The 22,279-nt window shown below is 43.3% G+C and overlaps 1 protein-coding gene across 6 annotated transcripts in view; it reads right to left on the reverse strand.

Annotated features, from left to right (window-relative positions):
- Positions 1–22,279, reverse strand: part of PSD3 (pleckstrin and Sec7 domain containing 3) — a 116,992-nt gene that overhangs the window by 17,644 nt on the left and 77,069 nt on the right. For all 6 annotated transcript variants that reach the window (XM_027653258.1, XM_027653260.1, XM_027653259.1 and 3 more), the window contains 5 exons: positions 20,668–20,711; positions 11,822–12,015; positions 9,728–9,798; positions 3,606–3,763; positions 2,625–2,769 (listed from right to left, as the gene is read on the reverse strand). In XM_027653258.1, coding sequence (XP_027509059.1) covers positions 2,625–2,769; positions 3,606–3,763; positions 9,728–9,798; positions 11,822–12,015; positions 20,668–20,711 — 612 coding nt within the window. The remainder of the gene's footprint in view (positions 1–2,624; positions 2,770–3,605; positions 3,764–9,727; positions 9,799–11,821; positions 12,016–20,667; positions 20,712–22,279) is intronic.

Here is a 22,279-nt window from a genome sequence, read left to right on the forward strand (position 1 = left end):
TTTGTTTAGAACAATACAATGCACTCGAAAGAGGAAGGGCTGTCCAGTCCCCAAAAGGTATTTCATTCTGCTAAGCTGCTACCAGCTTTTATCCCATTGTGCCACTGGAGAAAGTGAGGAGTTGCTACTCCCACTTTCTAGGCACTTTCCTTTATCATAATCTCAGGCCCACTCACTTCCTCCAGTCCATCTGTCAGCTAACCTTCCCTCATCTCAGAAGGTTTCCAGCTCCTGCAGAATGGCCTTCTGTCCATATCTAGGCTTGGATCAGAAGTTATGTTTGAAGTAGGTAAATCCAAAATATAGACAAGATCATGCAGATATTGGTGACTTAGCCAGCCATAACAACAAGTACCCAGCTCAGCTCCCGTTGTAGGCACCTAACCTCAGAGGAGGGGACAGCTGCCAGTGCTGTCCCTCAGTGGTGTGGCTGTGCAGCCCACAGCTTCAAGCCTAGCTTGGACACGCCTGCACTGCACTGAGTCACACCAGGGACTGAGCCTCTCGGCTCACGGAGCTGGAGCTGCAGGAAAAGCAGAGAGGAGGAAAATTTCTACAGAAAATGATAGCTAAGCCCCAACTAATCTTGCGTTTCAACTCTTCTGCAAGAGAACTGAAGAAAGAAACATGTGGGATAATTTGCCTCCGCCTAAACATGGTAGGGCTCAAACCACTCGCTATTGGCTGCCAAAAATTCTTGTTGCTGTTAGTAACTATCCTGGTTCTGCATACTCTCCCATTAGTGCCCAATCACTCTTTACATTGAGCCAAATCCCTGGTCCCAGTGACATCCTGTGGCAGCAAGTTCTACAGCCTGATAACAGGAGGAGCTATTAATACAGAACTTGTAATTTCCAGGGCACCCGCTTTGGAGCTTTTGTGTGTGCTGCACATTCTCAGGAAAAAAAACCAAAACCAACCTTCTAGTAGATCTTTTCTAGACTAGTTGTACCTTTATATATAGATTTGTCACATTCCTCTTTGGTTGGACTAACCAAGATCCTCTGCTTTTAAAGGAAAACCTTCTACAATGATCTTGCCCAATCTGTCATGTCCAAACTCTGTTCCTCATCCATGTTAGGTCCTCACTGCATTCCAACTTCTGCCTGACCAGGAAGAGACCCTTTGAAGAAATACTGTCCATCATGATTCATCCCACAAACCCCTGAACAGCAACCATAGGGATTTGACAATTTGTATTTTTTTGTTTGCCAAATGAGAAACAGCCTGCTGGCAGCTTTTCCTCTCTGACAGATGAAAGCAGACATGTTTCTGCTTACCTTTGAATTTATCTACTTTTAACACTTAACATTCTTCTGCCCTTAACTAAAACAGCTTATCTTACTCCACTTTTCATGTCTACCTTTCTTTGAGACAGAGACCACAGGGCTGTGACCTATTTTTTCTTTTCCAGATTAAATGGAAACAATCAGATCAGGAAACAATGTGCTAACTGGAACTGCCACACAGAACAACGATAAGTAAAAAAGCCTTCTCTGGTGACTGGGGGTAAATTATGGAAGCCTCATACAGTATTTTCAAAAGGGTATGCAAAAGGTAAAAGCACAAGGATGATCAGTTAGTATTATCCTTTACAAAATATGCTTTAAACTTCAACCCAGAACACAAGATAGTAAGTAGGCCACCACACTGTAAGAAGAAAGGCTACTGCAATGGAGAGAGAAAAAGCAGGGGTGACATTAAAATCCCCCCCGCCCTTAGAGAAATGCAGATTTTGTGACAGTGGTTTCTAAGGAGAGTTGCTAAGCTATGAAGATGGTAAAAAAACCCAAACTCATTTAAGAAGCAATCCAGCATGGGCAGATCACTTTAAAAAGTACAGGAGAATACTCGTGAAGTATAACCTCTGTCACTCTGTCAACCTGATGAACGCAAACGATGTCATGTTCCTGCCACAGCAGGAGGAATTGCAGGCATGTGTCACATCTCCCAAAGTGCAAAGAGCCATGGGTGCAAGCATCTGACACAGCCAGTGTGAAACAAGCTGAAATTTGTGGGGCTTTGTGCAAGAAGTAGAGCTGCAAAACTCCCTGACACAGGATGCTAAAAGCTTGTGTGATCACAAGGGAAGACCAAAGACATTCACATAAGAAACAGTTACAAAAACATATTATACAAGAAACCCCTAAGCTGATAAGGATTGGAGTCCGGAAAATGTTGTGGGAAAAATATAATTGATGCTTGTCTAATCTATCAGCTTTCACCTTTTATCATTTCAATAAGCCAAAGACAAGGAGTATGTCTACTTCTTCTGAAATGAGTGGCCTTAATATACACTCATATTTTTTAAAACCCAGCAGTCACTATTTGAAATGTCTTCTACACAGCCATAAGCACAAGATGAAAATTCTCTGTCTGGTATTAGGAACACGGGTGACTGTTTCTTTTCTTCAAAAATATAAAACAATTACATTCAAGCCTGTTCCTTCTCTCCCACCAGTTCAAATCTTGCATCAGGAAATGAGCTGAGATCTACCACGTAAGCCTCCTTCTCCTAGGACTGCTAGGGGCAACAGACATAAAACAGTGACAAGGACCACCATCCAGTCTCCAGACAGCAAGAGAAATCATCATCACCTGCCCTCTGCATAAGAACATCTCACCTGAGATAGCTTTGTTGTGGTGGCTGGCAGGAGTGGGCGACTGAACTTCTTCTGGGAGCCAATTGCCGCTGGGAACGGTGGTGCAGAGAAGACAGCAGCCACACAGTTAATCTTGTTGATCCAGGTCTGCATTTCTTCTTGGCTCCTGGGGAAAAAACACATATTAAAACACCTGTTGACTCAGCCTCCTCTACCTCTTTCCACCCCTTCCATGGCATTTTAAAAGCGAGAATAACCAAAACTGGACAAATCTTAAGGGTCTGCTTAATCTTCTGGTCTATGTTTGCAAGCAGTTTAGTTACAGGTAACTCAGTCACGGGCTGGCTTATTGTTAGGCCCATACCTCACCCTAGCACACATCTTTTCCTAATCCAATCCAAATAACACAGGTGACAGAGCCAAACAATGCCCTGATTCAGACATATATCCTAAGGTCTCAGTTGTGCAGGACATCACAGAGCTCCAGGATCTGTACATGGTCTTGGCAGAAAGGGGCTCATGTCAGAAGCAAAAAGCAGGTCATCTGTTCTGTCTGGGTATCAAAGCATGAAGAACTTAATCAAATCATTCTTGTATTAATTTTGTTTCTGACCACAGCATATCTTCTAGAAAGACATCCAGCTAGGACCTGACAACATCAGGAGACAGACAATCCAAGACTGCCTTTGGTCATTTTCTTCAATGATTAATCACCCTGACTGTTATAAGTTTGTTTCCAAATTGAATTTCCTGCAGCTTCAGCTTCTAGCTGCTGCATCTTGTTATGACTTTTTCAGCTGGATTAAAAAGCCTTTTAAAACCTGATGTTTCTTTCTCATGCACTACATGTGCACTCTAATCACATCACTACTTAATCTTATTTCTGATCAAATAAACAGATTGAACCTCTTAAACTTCTGCTTTAACCTGTCCGGGCAGGAATTTACCCCTCCTTCAGCATTGCTTTCTCTCCTCAATGGCTGGCATGAAGAGAGCACTTACTGGGCTTGGAAAAGCAGGACCCTCCAATCTGCTGTTTTAAGCTTGAGGACATTGGGCTTCTTCTCATAGTCTGTTGCCTTGGATGCCAGCGCGTGGTGCACACTAACCGCGTTCTTCAGATCCTCCTCCGACAAAGCCTTTTCTGGTTTATATTCATCCTGCAGGAGTTAACAGGGGGAAAATGGCATCTTATTTCTGCATGTGCTACTCCTTTTTCCTCAACCTAAGGAAAAACCCTGTTCCACAGTTCACAAATAGCAATAAGGTATATGAACCGAATGCAACCTGACTTGAGCACTTGTGGTTTCTACTACCTTTAACATATTTTCCTTTCTCTATTTTTTTTTTTTAATCTCTTTTCAAGGAAGAGAAGTAGTTTTGCTACCTGCTTGATAGAAAGAGAGGTAAACAGGAAGTATTTGACTATCACAACAGCTGTGGACTATGTGTCTTCATTTCAGGAATCCTCCATAACCAGCTCCCACCTCCACTGCTCAGGTACTTGGGTTCTCAGCCTTCACTGCTTGATTTTAATTTTTCTCAAACAATATTTTGTATATATACAACAACTTTGTATTTTCTCCTAGGCAGCCCTCACACACTGAAGAAGCCTCCTTATCAGTCTGCACAAAGCAAATGTAGCAAACTCCCTTAGATGTCTCTACTCAGACTCCACAAATGGCAAGCACAGCTCTGTCCAGGGTTTTTGACACAGTAACAGTACCACTCCTAGCACCAAAAGACAAAAACGGGACTCAAACTTCTCTTGTGTTGCAAGCATCAGCCTGGAAGCAGTCTTTGATCTCCTGAGTGACAGAAGCTATATAAAGGCACAACCTCGGTCTAACCACAAGTTCTGTGTGAAGCCCTCATGACTATAAATGGTTTGGGAAAGCCAGGAGCTTTTTCAAGGAAAAGTCATCTGCCAGCAGTGCTGCGTCACTTTGGTTCTGAAGGACAGGCCAAAGTAGTCTGTGATTGACTCCATTTCTCCCTCTTAGTACATCACAGACATCAGTCTCACCTGAAACACACACCGATGTGACAGCTGCAAAACAGAGGAATAACTCCCTGCAGGCATAATAACTATTGATCCTGCACTTGAACACAAGTTACAAGATGAGGTTTAGGAGGAAACAGAGTGCAGGACACAGGGCGTGTGCGAGGACAGCACTAGTTTCAACAGCCAGGGAGGTACCTGCCCTGAAGAGGAGCTGGTTAAGGTGCATGAATTCGTTTACAGGGCTTCTCTGGTAGCACACAGAACAGGACTGCAGCCAGAGGTTTCTACACTGCTGCCAAAGGTATCTGTGCTTTTGGACAAGACAGGCTGGGGCTCTCCAGGATGAGTTTCAGTGGATGGGGCATCACCAACTTTGGTGACCACCTCTCAGGAGGCAGGACAAAACATCCTGCTCCTCTGCCATGTCTCATCCTTCCTGACAGAGCTCCAGCTAGTGCAGGCCCAGAACTTGCCACTGCTGCTCAGACATTTCACATGAGGAGATGCAGCTATCCAGCAGTCCTGACCCAGCTCCACCTCCACCCGGGGCCAGACAATGGCACAACACACCACAGGTCTGGCAAGCCCAGCAGAAAGACAGAGTACTACTGCACAGGTGACCAAAGGGCAGCCTTCAACTTAAACATCTGGAACATCAGGGGTTTTCAAGGGCTGGCAGTGGGCAAAGCCAAGTGTCCTTCCTCTCCCATAGCTTGAGACTCTGCAAATTTGGAGGAATGTCTCTATCATGACGGACTTTGTCTATGCCCACTTAGGGCATTCCCTAAACCTTCTTCAAGGAAGATCTGAGAATCCAGACTCTAGCCAAAAGACAATCACTGGAGGAGATTGTCCAAAGTTGGGCACATCTTCATCTCGAAGATGGAAGAGGCAAGGCCCCAGGTCAAGACCCTTTCTTTATGGGTTCAAAAACCAATTTATTTTGTGGTAGTTTTGGGGGAAATGACTGGCTCCACTGTCCAGGGAGACTGGGAAAACTTCAGAGCCAGGAAGTGAACTCAGACAGGCCTCAGGAACATGATATTCTGTGTTTTCTCGAGTTACTGCCTAGAGACAGTGTCAGCTATCACCTAGCCTGTTGCTGCCCTGCTTCCTCTGTGACTTGCATCCAGTGTCCACAACCTGCTTTGGTGCCTAAACTGTTCCAGAAAAACACCACATTTGGGCAGCCCCAGAAGCAATCCTGGCTGAGAATCCCTTCTTTCCGACAGCGAGTGCTCCCTATAATCCTTCCTAATCCCACCAGATCAGTTAGCTGAGATCTACCTTGACAGCTGGGGCTCTGCCAGCTTCTCCAAAGGCACTGATCAGCATACCAGAAATGTCTCCATGTCATTGGCCAGTCTCAGAGCAAGCTATTAAGAACATGAATGTGCTGTCAGAATTCCTTCTCTAAAGCCTTCAACTCTTTACGACTGGTGGGGAATGCTATGGCAGCAGGAACATCCGTTTTCTCCTATGCCAGCAAGCATGTGCTGGTGTCAGCATGGAGGCTGAGCTGAAATGGAAGGCAGTTCTCTAAAGTTAGACCAAGACAGTGGCAAGAAATATATATGGAGCCAGAAAGGAATTGTGACCGCTCTGTCAACTGAAGGCTGATGTGAGTGCTGCACACAATGGAATGGTATGCTGAATTCATCTTTCTCAAACTCCTGGAGAATGACTTTCCCACATCCTGCTGACCCACAGTCAGCATGCTTCTAAATCTGTTTTTGATAGACCAGAGAATGACATTTGTCTTTTTATCAGTCAGTGTACCGTGGGTGGATATCTTCACTCAGCTGCATGTGACAGCTGCAAAATTCTCTTTCAGAAAGTCTCGTCACCGAACACGTTACATCATTCTGGCCTTTCTCTATTTTTATTTTTTTTTTTAATTTTTAACAGAGGAAATTTGAGATAAGCTATATAAAAATACCCAGAAGCCTGAAACATTATGAAGTCACACATCTAAGAGAAAAGATGTCGTGAATCTCACAGAAGAGTCCGAACAAAACACGAAGGTTCCTGTCCAGCACTTCTTGCCCAGAAGCAGTTTCTAGCAAGGAAGCGAGGTCAGCCTTATGTCCTCTCCTTGTAAACCTCTCTTCTGTATGCACATCACATCCCGTGCCAGTCTAGAGAACAGACATTCTGTCAAGCTCCTACTTTGCAATTTCCTGTTGCTATGAACAGAGGGCAGGAAATTAACCTTGGCCTGAGGATGCCCAGAGACAGGGCTAACATCCCAAACATGTCAGACTTTTCATTTTATGTAATAGTGCACAGACATGTTTAGCTGGCTAATTGTGAACGCTTCCACTGAGCCCCTCCAGTGCCCTCTGGGCTCACTTAATCCACAAACCATCTCTCTTAAAGCACTCATTTGAAAACAAAACAATATGCAGCACAGGAATTAGCACTGGAATAATTCCAGTGGGAAAAATAAACAATAAAAAATGTGGGCATGGAGACAAGACTGCCCAGAAAAACTCCCCAGTGAATCTCCAGTGACCATCATTTACAAAACACTCTCATACATGGACTTTGACGGCAAAACAAGGAGAACTGGAATGTAAACAGAATGACAGCAGAATTGGGATCACACTGCCCACTGGGGGAATCACAGCTGCTACAAACAATTAATATTTATATTACAGTAGTGTCTTGAGGGAACAGCTGAGTTACAGATAAACAGAGAAAGCAATACTGCAGAGGTGTGTACATGTGTTTATGTGTAGAGAGCACCTGAACAATGAGATTTCTCTCTGTCTTGCTTGAATAGCACTCAGTGCAATGAAACCACCATCACAGACATTATCTCCTCAAATATACAGAGAGGGAGAGAAAGAGGAAAAATGTGTGTGTGCATGTGAATGCACCCTAGCCTACAGCACTCTTTAATCAGGAGACAAAACTACTGCCAGAGCTATGCACTTCCACAAAGAAATCAAGCTGTTCTAAAATACTCCTGAACCTTCTAGAATTACTATAATTTATATTTAAAAATGTACATTATGAAAGGAAACAACAGATCAGAAACTTTTACTATAACCACTTGGCCTAGCTCTTATTTTAAAACCCTGGCACCCTCACCTTCTGTGACACTACCTCCCTAACAGATCAAAGTCTATTTAAGTGCTGAAGCAAAGCCCTGGTGGACCTTCTGGAGCTGAAGAGAAACCAGAGGCTTTTTCACAGCTGCAGCATGTGGCTGAGCAGGGTTCAGAGGCACCCTGGGGAGGCTCACACCTGACCACTCCTGGAATGAGTTACTTCCCATCACACCCTTCTGTCAACCTTTGACAGCACCTAAGTAAAATCCTTGCTTGCCAGTGTGCTACAGCATGATGGTTTCAGTGCAAATGTCTTCCCAGATCAAGTGGGAGAAAGTGGCTTTGCAGAGAACTGCCCTGTAATCACAGAATTCAAGTGCTTCGACAAGTGCAAAGCACACGAATAACAAACAAATAAGAACAAGAACTCCAACAATGCATTTCATTCCACAAAGATGCAATCATATGCGAAATTACTCTCTTGCTCTTCAAAGCATGGAGGGTGAGAGTGGGGGGGGCAGCATTCTGTAGAAAATTTGCATGCTACATCAGCATCTCAATATTTTGTTAAACAGAAAGCATTTTAAACTAATATGCCAGAGAGACTCATAATAATATCCAATTAAGACTCTAAAACAGACAGTATCCTCAGTTCTTACCCTTGAAAGCTTATTAATCCCTCCTTAAACATCAAATAAGAAATTAATTAAGGTATTACAAACAAGGAGCCTTCTTACTGCTTAGGGAACCATGTAGTCTTTCCAGGTGAACACTAAAGGTGACTTATTTGAGAAACTGAAGCAGGGGACTTCATTTCGCCCAGGAAATGGCAAGTACAAAGGCCACTTTAGTAAAACCTGAACCTGCTGCCAGTAAGAGGACTTGGGATTCAGCAGACTTGGTTCTAGTCTCCTGCACTGGCTTCGAGCATATCACATCCATCTTTCAGCCCAAATCGTCCATCCTGACTGCAGACTGTTTTCTCTGTTCCAGGATTTCAGCCCTCTCAAAAAGGTACTGCACCCAGAGTGTCCACCTTGCAAACCACATGCTGTAACAATTTGATCCAAACCACTCTCTTTCTTCTCAGAGAATATTCCAGGTTGGTTCCAATGAAACCAACAACTTCAGAAAGCCACAGCAAGGGAGGAGGAAATGTACTTGCAGTATGCAGTTGCACTCCTGACAGCTGCAAAACGTGGTGGAAATGTAAAACAGCTTTCGAAGAAGCATGCTTCTGCAATACAGAGCAGTCTGGACAAGCAGCACCTATTCCATGAATATTTCATCTACACTGGGGGGCAAAAAGCCCTAGCAACCTACTTAGCCGCTACCATTTATTTGATTTTGACAGCTCTCAGTCATATGTTGCATTTTATGTTCCAACAGTATAGTTAAAAATGTACTGTAATAAATTTAAGCTTGTGACAAAAGGCTTGGAGGGTTTCATTTGACTTTTTTTTTTTTTTAGACTTCTTGCTGTCAGGAAGCACATTTTGTTAGAAACCAGTCTCTTCTTGCTTTGGTAAAAAAAAAATAGTATCCTTTTATCCTTCAGTTTTGCAATGGAACAGAAACTGCAGATTCCTACCAAGGCCAAGCTGCTGTTCAATTGCTTTGCAGCTGGTCTTGCAGGCACTGCAATGAAGTATACTATGAAAAGGTGAGAAAGGAGGACAACCTTACAGAATGGGAAGTCATACATATGAAATGCAAAGTTAAAAGCACCCTAGAGGAATCTGTGGAAGACACAGAGAGATGAGGCTGCCTTTGCTGGTGAAGCTGCCTATTTTTTTCAGCCGTGAGAGACAGTAACGGGACAAAAATGGAACAGATAGGTTGCACATGTGGATGGGACAGTGGAACTGCACTTGAAATTGTGAAAAGGGAGAGGGTGTCAACGAAAGGATTCATGCCTGAATGTGTGTGTAAACAGGGTGCAGGGTAGAGAGATCAGCTGCGTCGGAGGAAAAGGAGCCTGGAGGTGGGTTGAGAGAGTGGAGAGGATGCCTGCTGCTTTATCCCTCTTTAATTAGTTTTCAAAAGACAGTGATTTCCCCTACCTTCTGCAAGTACAGGACGGTTCCCTTCAACACAGCATAAAAGGTTTTCCAGCCTCGCTTTCCCCGGGGAGCTGCAAAGAAAACAAATGAAAACCCATTTAACTCAGATCCATTTTTACACTTTTTCTAGGCAACAGGAGAGCTACATTAGTCCTGTGTTAAACCTCCTCTGTACTATCCTTTTCAAAGGACAGTGCAACTTAGCACAGTGCCTGCACATACCTGCTGTGAGATAGAGTAAAACAACAACCCTGACAACAGCCCTGGACTGAATCAGAAAGGGAACAACAGCGCTGCAGAAAGAAGGCCACAGAGATCCAGTCTTTGTGCACTTGCAGGTAGGCAGACACTGCCCCTACACAGCTAGGTCTGAGTGCTGCACTGTGGTACTTTTCAGAAAGAAACACTCTTTCTCCATGTCACAGTAGGCTGGCTGGCACTGCTCAGGACCTACGGGACACTGCTCAGAAAGCAGTGTCTCTCAAGAGCACTCAGAAAGGCATCCCACTCTGATCTGAAGAAAGCAAGTGATGATGAAGAAGTTACAGGTCCCTTGCTCCAGAGGTTAATCATTCTCATCTTGTATAACAGACCTTATTTCTAATTGCCACTTGCTCAGCTCAGCTTCCAGGTATAGGCCCCTCTTACATTCCTCTCCTCTAAGTGCCTAAGTGCTTTAGCCCTCAATACTCCTTTCTTGAGAAAAACATACAAGCATTCTAGTACATCACTGCCTTAAAAATCCTGCACAAGCTGATCTCTGCCCTGCAACAGCTCTATTAGGAAATGGAATATGAAAAGGTCTAACTAACTTTAAAAAAAAAAAATTGTTTTGTTTTATTTGCCACTAGAAAGCCAGGATGCAACTTTTTTGAGAGCTTTACAACAATGAGACAGACCTCTGAGTTGTACAGGAGCTTCTGAAAACATGGCCTTAATTACATTACTCATAAAAGGGTTATGCCCAAAATGAACAGTTCTGATACCTATAATTAAAGAAATCATTTAATAAAAGTAACTAGATACAATTACTTATTAAGGTTAAATAAGCAGATGTTTAATAAAGAGGAATCTATTCAGAGCATCCAGTCATCACAAAGAATGAGGTCAGTTTGATTTTGACATGTCTGTCTGGATTTAGTTGTCCAGCTGTCAGCTTCCATCTTGAAAACACTGACCTCCAACTGTACCCTCTAAAATATACTACCAAAACATGGGAACACCAAAGAGCTTTGCCTAGCTAGGAGAGACTGGCAGCTACAGGAAGCCCATCACAAAGCCAGAATTTGTCTTCAGGATTTAGCCCAACAATGTGAACCATGAGCAGGCAATCATCAACAATTATCAGGGAAAATACAGATGCTCTGAGTAACCACATTGTTTCCAATACCAATAGAAAACAAATTAAGATACTTAAGCAACAAAACACACACAGGTGAATCAGTGGCCCTTGATAATTAGTGCACCACCAAACAGAAGTACTAAAAGAAGGAAAGAGGATAATTAAAGTAAGAGACACAGCGGGATTATTACAAGAAAGGGGCAGAGAGGAATTGCATGGTAAAAAGTTGGCTGCTGCCAAAAGCTGCTGCACTTGATTGGGTCTCTGACCCAAGGCTGGGAAGGCAGGGAAGGGAATGGTTATAGCATCTTCCAAGTAGAGGTAAAGAACTGCCCTCCTTTAAAGACAGACCCAGAAGGGAGAGGAGATCTGGAACAAACTGGTGTCACATAAGGAAACGGAGAATTACCAAATTACTGTGGAACAGCTACTGTAATTCACTTGAAATTGTTTTCCCTTCTGTAAACCACGATATTAATTTTCTTTTAGCGCAAAAAATTCACATTGCTTTGCTGTATCACATTACTTATTATGCTCATGCATTAGAGCTGCTGCAAATGGGACTAAGCATTGTAAATCCCGGCCTAACAGTGAGAGTGTGATAATCCAATTGCTGTGTTGTTTGTTATTGCTTCAATTTCCCCTAATGAAGCAGCAGCACTATTTGCCTTGAGAAGCACATGGGCTCATTGGTAAGCAGCATTGTGTAGACATAATAAGAAAATAACACGTTAAGAGTGAAAAATACTCACTTTTCTTTCCGTCCATATCAGCATGGATTTTCCGAGCCAGAAATCCAGTTTTATACACAGCAGCATTGGGGTCATGAGGGATGTCCAGGAATGGGTTATTTGAGTTTCCAATTCGACTGACAGCCTTTGTCTGGCTCCCATTATCCTTTTCATCTGTACCATCGGAGTGAGACTTTTTTTTCTCTTCTTCATCCCTTAAAAAGCAGTGAAAATTAAGCATAAACTATGGACTGACCAGCAAAGTTTCATTTCAGCAGTTCTTGAATGCTCCTTGTCAAAACACACCTCCCTCTTTATAGGAGGCCTTTTTTATAGAAAAGCCTAAATACATGCTATATAAAAGTAGTTGTATTACAGCAAAGCTTCAGGTCACCTTCTTCACCAGCACAGGACATAGAAGCCAGATTTTCAATAAAGCCCAAGTTTCCATAACAGTCTCAAAAGATAAGACTTCAAGAGTGTTCTGTGTCCTCCCACATCACCTATTTTTAATTCCACTTATCTGAGTGCTAAAATGGGAAATATTTGCCTGCTGGGCTCTCCTGAAAATTCTCCAATTTCTTCATGAGTTCATATGTAGACGAAAAGAATTAGATTACTGCAGATCACTGTGGCTTACCCATTAACTTAGTATATGAAATACAGACTCTACCTCCTTTTCTTTATTTTCCTCTACAGACTAGCATAAAAGTAGTAATTTAAAAATAACAACTACTCTAGGTGAACTACATTATCTGTATTTTGGAAACAAAATGCTGCTCAAAATGTTACTTATGAGGGCAATGTATTCAACATAGCTCTTGGGGACAACAATGCACCAAGTCACAGGAACCAAGTGACTAATAAATGCCTTTTTGCTTGTCACAGGTAAAGGCTAAAAAGGACTCGACAACAGAGAAAACAAAGGGTGTCAATCACAGGAGTAGGACAATGGTTTTCAGAGAACAGGCCACTGAACATGGGTGGATGGTGTATCTGGATGAACCACAGCTAGTGTCAGATTACAGAGCAGCCCTTCTTCCTTCTGAGTCCTTTGAAGTCCACCTACCAATCTACTAGGAAATGTGTATCAGGAAGGATGAAGGCTGCCATTGGAAAGTCATGGCAGTAATGCTTCTCCTAAGACCAGTATCTGATTGAAAAAAATATTATTATCATTTGAGCATAATGGTGGCTCATACTGACAACCTACCGGGGGTGGGCTTCAGGCTGCTGTATCTCACTGGACCCGGATGATTAGTAGAGAGAGAAAACTTGGGCAGACCTTCCAACCACGTGTACATGTTCAAAGGCACATATCAAATGAGGATTAGCAAGGCATATGTCAATCCAGAAGCTCCTTTAGGGACACACTGCTACCATGTCTACTTACGGGAATGACCATTCAAAGAAATGTCCTCCGAGAGCTGCAGGCTAGAGCAATAATCTCTGTTATTCTGAACTCTGCTGAAATGGAGGCTCAGGGGAGACCCCATCACTCACTACAACTTCCTGAAGGCAGGCTGTAGCAAGGTGGGGCTCTGGCTCTTCTCCCAGGCAACTAGCAACAGGACAGCAGGACATCACCTCAAGCTGCACCAGGGGAGGTTCAGGTTGGACATCAGGAGGAATTTTTTCATTGAAAGGGTGGTTAAGCATTGGAATGGACTGCCCAGGAAACTGGTGGAGTCACCATCCCTGGAGGTGTTCAAGAAATGACTGGACATGGCACCTAGCACTATGGTCTATCTGACAAGGTGGTGTTCGGTCAAAGGTTTGACTTGATCTTAGAGGTCTTTTCTGAACTAGATGATTCCAAATGAAATGATTCTATGATTCTATGAAATGGTCTTCTGGGGAATAATTTAGTCTAAGGGGATAAAAGTACATTAGACTGGACAATAAGGAAACCAAATCCAGAAACACAGAGGCTGTATCAGTGAACTGTACAGTACCAGGGAATGTTCCCAAGCATTTGACTTTGATCACCTCATATTACTTTGTGCTTGGCATGGTCTCAGCCCAGCACACTCCCAGACACCACTTAGGAATCAGTACGATCAAGGACCACCATAAGAAGGACCATCCTAACAGGCAGGGTGGAAACAAGTGTCTCCTTTCAGAGGATACAACTTTTCAACAGTGTGGATACAGATGCTACACAATGACATTTGTCCCCGGGGTCACGCAAAGGTGCTAGACACTTGATTTAACTGTAGAGATATAACCAAGGAGGTGCACCATAACTTCATGGTGTTGTCTTGCAAGGTCTCCTGACTAAGGGGAGCAAAACTTTCACTTGAAGACCTGATTCCTGCAAGGGAGAGTAGTCCTTGCATCTTTTAGCCTATTGATGTGTGCTCTCCCACTCCAGAACAGAAAGTTCTGCAAAACTTTTTACTGGTCAAAGCAGTAAAGGACTTCTTCATGCATGCTTTGGTTGAAGCCCTCTCCCAATTAAAAAAGCGTAGGCATTTCTGACAATTTTGTTTGCCCCCACCCTTCCTGTGTCTACTACACTCACAAGCTGCTGGCAAACCTGAATCATCGTGTGATATGTGTTTCTTAGATATATGTCCATTTCAGGAGCAAATTCTCTCAACACAAGTCTGTGGCACTTAATCCAGACTAATATCTCTCAAAGGGCATAAGTACTCAGGCTGATTTGTCACACAGAAGTGCCTTGTGAATTCTGGGATCTCAGCCAAGGACACAGTGGATTTCTCCTTGTCAGCAGAGACCTACTGCAGTAAAAGGCTTAACATTTTTTTGGAATAAGCTCTCTCTTTTGAGCTACAGGAGAGAATTATTGTATACTGATCAACTGTCCTGTGGGAATACACCAATGCCCTTAACCAAGCAGCCCCAGGTGGTGTGATGAGCAACCCTGGACAATCCTGGACACCACTAAGTGCTGGGAGCAGTGCTCTTAAACTCAGAACCTCTGGGGCAGCTAATAAAACATGAATTCTTCAAAAGACAAGGTGGACAAAGACAAAGTAGTATCTGTTGTCAAGACTGGTGGTTGCTTTGAACAAACCTTTAATTGGTCCTTTGATCTACCATGAAAATGGGACATCCTTGAGACTCAGAAGATTTAGGCATTTCTGAGAGCTGCGTACTCTGACAACACACATGACGTCAAGATGCACAAGTCAGTCTGCAATGACTAGAGGAGCTAGAGAGGCAGGAAGGACTCATTACAAACAAGAAATGTATGAAACCCAGGGGATCTGGGATTCATTTTTTCAAATACTCCATGTTGGTTCAGTGGTCAGGCATAAGAAGAATGCAGGAGGATTGGGAGGACTGTCAAAACAGCAAAAAAGTTCAGCTATTAGCCTATGCTCAGGTGTCCTCCAAAGTTGGCTGAGTAGATAAATCCTGGATACTCTTTACCAAGGATGTAACAATTCGAGCTTACTGCTCACAAGCCGTTAGGGTACACTGGCAAGGAAGAACTGAGAAAATTCAGCAGGCCTCTGGGTACATGAACCTGAAAACTGATCTTTGTTTGAAACCCTGGCCTGTAGGGGATCCGCCTGCCTCCCCACCCTCAGATACCTCTCACCGACCATTCAAGCCCCGTAACATCCCCAGCGTGAGGGCAAGAGTCAGTGGGTGGGGTCTCTGTGCAGGTATGTTCAGACTCATGGATGGGATGTAGTGTCACACAGGCATAGCTCATGTCCTTTTTAAGGGCAGGACCGGTGCCTCTCCTTCCTATTTCATATAGAAACTAGCACAGTCCTGCTGCCTTTGGCAAAAAAAACCCCACAATGGATCCAACACACCTTTCAGTAGCCAAACATCACCACGAAGGTCCACTTAGGTTTGCAGAAGTCTTAAGAGATTTTTCTGCCTTTGATCAGCAGAGGAAGATCATTCCCGGCTCTGGGTCTGGAATCAATTCCTCTGGTGACCCCTTTGTGATAACTGGAAGGGGTTGATAGCTGTGAAACCCCTTGCATGTCTCACTTTCCATCCACAGGAAATGGGACCTACGGTGTCTCTGTTCTGCAGGGTACCGGGGACAGGAAAAGGCCCCAATACTCTGCTTATGGCACATGGTATTTGCAAAGTGTCCCAAAACAAGAAGCTTCAGTTCCACCTCCCTAAGCCTGTCTCTTTGGAAAAAGACCTGCAGACAGAGCAGCAACCAGCACTCTGGGTGCCCATGAGAACCAGCAGACCAAAGCCAGGATCTGCTTGCTCTATCACTCCAAGTCAGAGCACTGAAACAGCAATGTTTTCCTTTCCAAACACATGATTGCTGACAAGTAGAAAGAGTTTGCCTCTTATTCTTAAACACTCAGATTTTAAAAACTTAAAAATCCAGACGTTTCCATTCTGGTGAAAAAATATATTTTTTTGCCTCTCCCCAGAAAGACCTTATGCAAGGAAGTCCCATTTTTGTATTCTGGGAGAAAAGCACCATCCAGTTCTCTCAGTAAGAAAAATATTACTGTATTCTGTGTGGTCTGATTTGAGGGTCTGCCTTGGAAAACCTTGGAGTCACTATGCCGGAAAGATGGAGTCAAGCCCTTAATTTTTAAAAAGCTGCTTTGTCTCTGCATTTGTTCAGATAGTAAACTGACATGGTGTGGCAAAAGGTTGGGTTCATTAATTTAAAAATTTTAATTGAAAAACAATTCAGATTTGTAATATATGCATCTGTGGAATTGATAGCATCTGTATCAGGAAAGTGACTTGAAAGAAGTTTTGGCAATTTGGGGGGAAGAAAGGAGACCCAAGTGATTACCACCTGACCCCCCACTAAAGCAAAAAAAGAAGCTGCGAACAGGAAACATCCTTGAACTCGGGAGACAAAGAGTTAATTATAATGGAGAGAAGTTTCTCAGTTTGACCTAGAAAAAAGTGAGGTTCAGCACAGATGTCTTTATAACCACCTTGATCTCAGCATCACAGTTTGATTTGGCAGTGTCCCTTTTCCACTATCACTGTCTCAATGACCTGATTTGTTTTGGCTGAAAGGAGATAATTTTTCACTGTAGTCCAGAAAAACAAAAAAGAATACACCATGTCCATGTCTAAACTTCTCTGGAAAAAACCCTTTATCATCAACTAGCTAAAAATCAAGTAATTCTCCTGAAAACAATACTGTTCTGCTGTGAGAAATCATTTGGGATACAGCTGGTTCAAATGCAGCCATTTGGCTTTAGCAATTTTGTAAGCAGTGCTTTGGGATTTTGTATGTTAATTCTAGATCACCTATTTTAAGATGATGATTTTATTATTCCTATCACCTTCAACAGGAAACAGACATAGTATTACAAACAATGGAGAACAGTAGTGTTCACCACCACATTTCCATGTAAACATCATGCAGACAAAACATATTTAGCTCTGGCTAAATCTTTGTAATCAAATTGATTTTTCTCTTCCAGCTTAAAGATGATAATGATCAGTGTGAAAGCAAAAGGATGAGAAACATCTACAAAACCCGGGATATAGTATTATGCACAATGAGACTGAAGGGATGTTAGGAGGCTGGCCAGTTCATCTCTAAGGTTGGATCCACTCTTCCTAACCCATTCCAGATGGAATAACCAGTTCACAAAAACCTCCAATGAAAGCACTTCTGTAGCTCATCCAGGCAAACCTGTGCCCTGGTTTAAAAGGCTTATTGCTAGCAAGCTTCTCTAAAGGTCGATCCCAAACTTCCCTTGCTTCAAATTTAAGCCCATCCACAATGGATGTGAAGAATAATTCGCACCTTTGGGACGTGCAGTGAGGAGTAGAAGTGTGCTTTCAGCAGTTCAGGGTAAATTCCAGGTCAGATCTCTTTATTTTACAGATCATGGTATGTGATTCACTTTTAACTTTGTAGAGAACTTGAGCCTGGCTCTACTGCAGAAAAAGAACGGTAAAACAGTTCTCTCTTCAGAGCTGTACTTGTGCTTTCCTGTTCATAAAGGGTAAATGAATACTCCTATTGAAAGTCTCTGAAGCACATCTGCTAAGGTGCCACTTTTCTTGACTACAAAATTGGAGTCAATGGTAGCCTTTTCTTTGCATGGGCTTTGGATCACACTATAATTCTACTGGAAATGCACAGCAAAGCATTTAGGATGATGACACGCCTAGCTCACAACTAGTAAGATAAGAATCAAGGTAGCAATCTTTCCCCCTCTTCTGTATCACCATTACCCTCCCCTGCCTATGGACTTATTGATAGCCACTAATCCACCAAATAATATATTTCCAGAGCAGCTCTTAAACCTGTGTTTAGCTTGTAAGATCTTAGATCCTCAAAGGGATTCTGGCTGGAGGAAAGGCATTGCTTCAAAATGCCAGCATTGCAAGGGAGTTTATACTGAATTTTGCAGACTTATCTTCACCTCTGACTTACCTCTCACTTCTTCCCCTGCCAAGTGCGTCAGGGAAGCAAAAGAATAACGTTTGGAAGGGAGAGTGGACCCTCCTCAATCCCATCACAGCAAAACCGACCATGCTTCCTTCCTATTCAGATCACAACAGCAGAGCAAGAGAGTTATGTGCCTCCTCCCTCTAGCTCAGGCAACCACAGGGCTCCTTCGGGTTATTACTCTACACCAATTACATCCCTCTGTAAAAGTGAGGAGAAACATTTTCACACTCCCTCTTTCAGCTAGTACTCTCAGCTCTAGAGGTAAAGGCACAGTCTCTTTGACCATGCCCAGAATGAGTTTTGTTTCTCATCATGGAAAGTAATTGTCACATCAGTCCCAGCCATCTGTCAGTCTCAGACAGGAACAGACAACTGGCCTCTTTGAGCATTCCCCTGCGAGAAGGTGACTTTATACCTACCCGAAGTCTTATTTAAGGAAGAGTATGAATTCTTCCTCTTCCAGCCTGCTTGCAATTTTCCCCCAAATAAGGGACACGGACTAGACTACATAAATGCCAAAGCAGTTACCACCTATACAAGAGAAAGCGATCTCATAAATCACCTTGACTGAAGTTCATGGGACCAGAGCCAGCCATGAGCCAGTTCCCACCTGGAGGCTGCCCAAGCGTATTAGACACGGTATGGTTTCTTGGCAAGAGCTGGAGGAAAATTCTGACATCAAGAAAGTCACACAATGGATTCTGTTGGGTCTAAAGCACCTGTGACAGGGTCTGGCAAACAGCTCTGATGTGACATGTAAGATTCACACGGTGTGTTCCAGGTCCAAGACACAGTCTGGGAAAATGTCTCCCACCATGATTTTTATGATGCTTATCAGAGATGGTACTTTTTGCCGATTCCCCTTAGCAACACACCTTCTTTACTACTCTGACATTGCCTAACAAACATCTGAACTGGGACTGCAATCCGGTTGGAATCAGTAGCCCTTTTTAAGTGAGGCTGCACACCTTGACAAGAAACTCATTTGCAGATCATAAACTTAAAACAAGGAAGAGTGGAAGCCAATTGGCCTGCAAGACCTATGGCAGTTGCTAGGACTTCTAGCACAGAAGGTGCAGCAGCATGCACTCTAAACAAAAATTATTCCCAAGAAGGTGAGGTTTCAGATATGTAAATATTTTGTACAGGCAAAATAGATAGAAAACAGCATTCTTCTATTTTACACCAAAATCCACTGTTCTGGAAGTGGCAAGATCTAAAGGAGACCCTTCTTGTCCTAGTTAGAACAGCTGGGCCCAGTTCATCACTGGATGGGTGGAACCCAAAACTGTGTATTCTATAGCCTTCCATGCCATTTCCCAGAAACTGTTATCAATGAACCATTTGCACCATCTGCACACAGAGCCTGACTCCTCAGGCTAAAAACTAGATGTTAAAAGGCCTGCGAGATAGGAGGTTGCTTTTGTCCTCACACCCATTAAGGAATCCCCTGCCCTGAGGGAGGTACTGAGCATTCCTGCCTGAACTGGAGGATATGTAATCTTGGAGTCCTGGGACTTTTTTAACCACTTGTGGGATCCAGAGGAAGACTGCAGACCACCACTCTCGACCGGACTGCAACCACCACTTTTCAACCAGACTGCAACAGGTTTTCCCCTCTCCTTTTACTTTGGACTCAGGGGGCCCAAAGAACACCACTCTGTTCATGCCCCAGGGTGCTGGGTTATACATTTGGGATTTGTGGGTTAAAACCACTTGTTTGTCTGTATAATCATACTTATTGTATTATTTTATTAAATTGTTATTCTGATTTACAATCTCTCTTTTGAGTTGAGTTCATTTCCCCTGCTGGTTTACCTTTAAACCAGTACACTTCTACTCTTTGCTGGCATAACTAGACCACATGAAACCTGAGCACAGAGAAATGTCAATTTAACACAATCTGAAATAGAAGCTTTTGCTTGTCTGCAGTATTTCCACAGTTAACAAGTGTTAGCCTGTCAAAAGCAGGTAAGGATTGGGGGTGATATCAGACTTTGTCTAATTTATCATCTTTCATATTAGGTTGTTGTCAAGTTATCCATAGTTAATCAGGAGACAAACCAAGACAATAAACCAACAGCAGGAAACTCAATCCAAGACGTGTGTTTCTATTCAGGAGTTCTGACACAATGTACAGAAAGATAAAGGGAGAAGTCAACTTCTGTTTTATTTATGCAGTCATAGAACAACAGAGGATTTAATTTCTCTCTTTTCAGGCTGAAGTTTCCTACTAAATGAAATGTCCTCTTTCCTTACAAATGTAGTTGGCTCCTATCATTAACGACTCCTCTTGCTGGAGAAACAGATGAGGCTGAATTGCCAGGTCATTCATTACCAGAAAATCAAACTCATTATGTACACTGGCTATCTTCTACAGGCTTTGGAGCCCACACAGATGGTGTCATAGGAGGTATAAACACATTACTATACAGGTACTATTTTTAAACTCCTAATTTCTACACAGTATACTTACACTGCCCATTCCAGCTTCTCATTCTTGATTGAATTGTAGAGGGCCTGCAAAGGGAGAGAAATGAGATGGAATTATTGCTTGACCCTTATCACACATGAATACATTGAGGAAATATACACATATGTTGAGGAAAGGTACCCAACTAATATCAGCAAGCAAGCTGCCTCTGACCAAGAAAGTACCATATCTGCTCATAGGAATGTAAAAATGTGGAGCAGAAATCTCACCTACAGAAAATATCCTAAATGCAGGTTTTGAGACTACAGTAATTTCCTCAAGCAGGTTTTTGGGGTTCGTGGTCTCTGCCTTTTTAAAATAGGAGAATCACAGAATGGCCTGGGTTGGAAGGGACCTTAAAGATCATCTACTTCCAACACCCCTCCCATGGACAGAGACACCTTTCACCAGACCAAGTTGCTCAGAGCTCCATCCAACCTGGCCTTGAACACTTCCAGGGATGTGGCAGCCACAACTTCTTTGGGCAATCTGTTCCAGTGCCTCACCAATGTCACAGTAACAAATTTTTTCCTAATATCTAATCTAAACATACTCTCAGTTTGAAGCCATTCCCCCCTGTCCTGTCACTACATGCTCCTGTAAAACGTACTTGTAAGCTCCTTTCAGGTACTGGAAGGCTGCAATTACGTCACTCCAAAGCCTTTTCTTTTCAGGCTGAACAATCCCAGTTCTCTCAGCCTTTCCTCATAGGAGAGGTGATCCATCCCTCTCCTCATCTTGCTAGCCCTCCTCTGGACTTGCTCCAACAGGTCCATGTCCTTCCTGTGCTGAGCACCCCAGAGCTGGATGCAGTGCTCCAGATGGGGACTCAGCAAAGCAGAGGGGCAGAATCCCCTCCCTTTCCCTGCTGGTCACGGTGCTTTTGATGCAGCCCAGGACACAACTGGCTTTCTGAGCTGTGAGTGCACATTGCTGGGTCATGTTCAGCCTCTCACCCACCAGCACCCCCAGGTCCTTCTCAGCAGGGTTGCTCTCAATCTGTTCATCCCCAGCCTGTGCTGATACTGGGGGTTGCCATGACCCAGGAGCAGCACCTTGCACTTGGTCTTTTTAAACCTCATGAAATTCCCATGGGCCCACTTCTCGAACTTGTCCAGGTCCCTCTGGATGGCATCCTGTCCTTCTGGTGTGTAAACTGCATCAGTCAGCTTGGTGTGCACTCAGTCTCTTTGTCTATGTCATTAATGAAGACATTATAACACTGGTGCCAATATGGACCCCTGAGGGAAACCACTTGTCACTGATGTCCATTGTGACTCAAGAGACATTGACCACCACGCTCCAGATGTGATCATCCAATCACTTTCATATCCAACAGTCCTTGAAATTCAAGGTTCAACCTTATTTCTGACACTCAGTGAGATCTTTTTGTCATTTACTTTAATGGGAGCCAAGATTTCACCATATCATCTTGCCTGTGAAAACCTTCTAAGGAGCTCTGTACCAAATGCAAACAGCCAAAGGGCATTTCTGCCAATTTGCAGGCATTTTGCTTAATTTTCAGATGAGGCCTATCAAGAGATTTTAAGACCACTGTGTGGGAAGAAAGCAAAAGAAAGAGCTAGTATTTCTCCTACCATGTTGCCAGCAGTCC

This window comes from Corapipo altera, unplaced genomic scaffold (genome assembly GCF_003945725.1).
Source record: "Corapipo altera isolate COAL_440 unplaced genomic scaffold, ASM394572v1 61305, whole genome shotgun sequence".
Lineage (NCBI taxonomy): Eukaryota > Metazoa > Chordata > Aves > Passeriformes > Pipridae > Corapipo > Corapipo altera.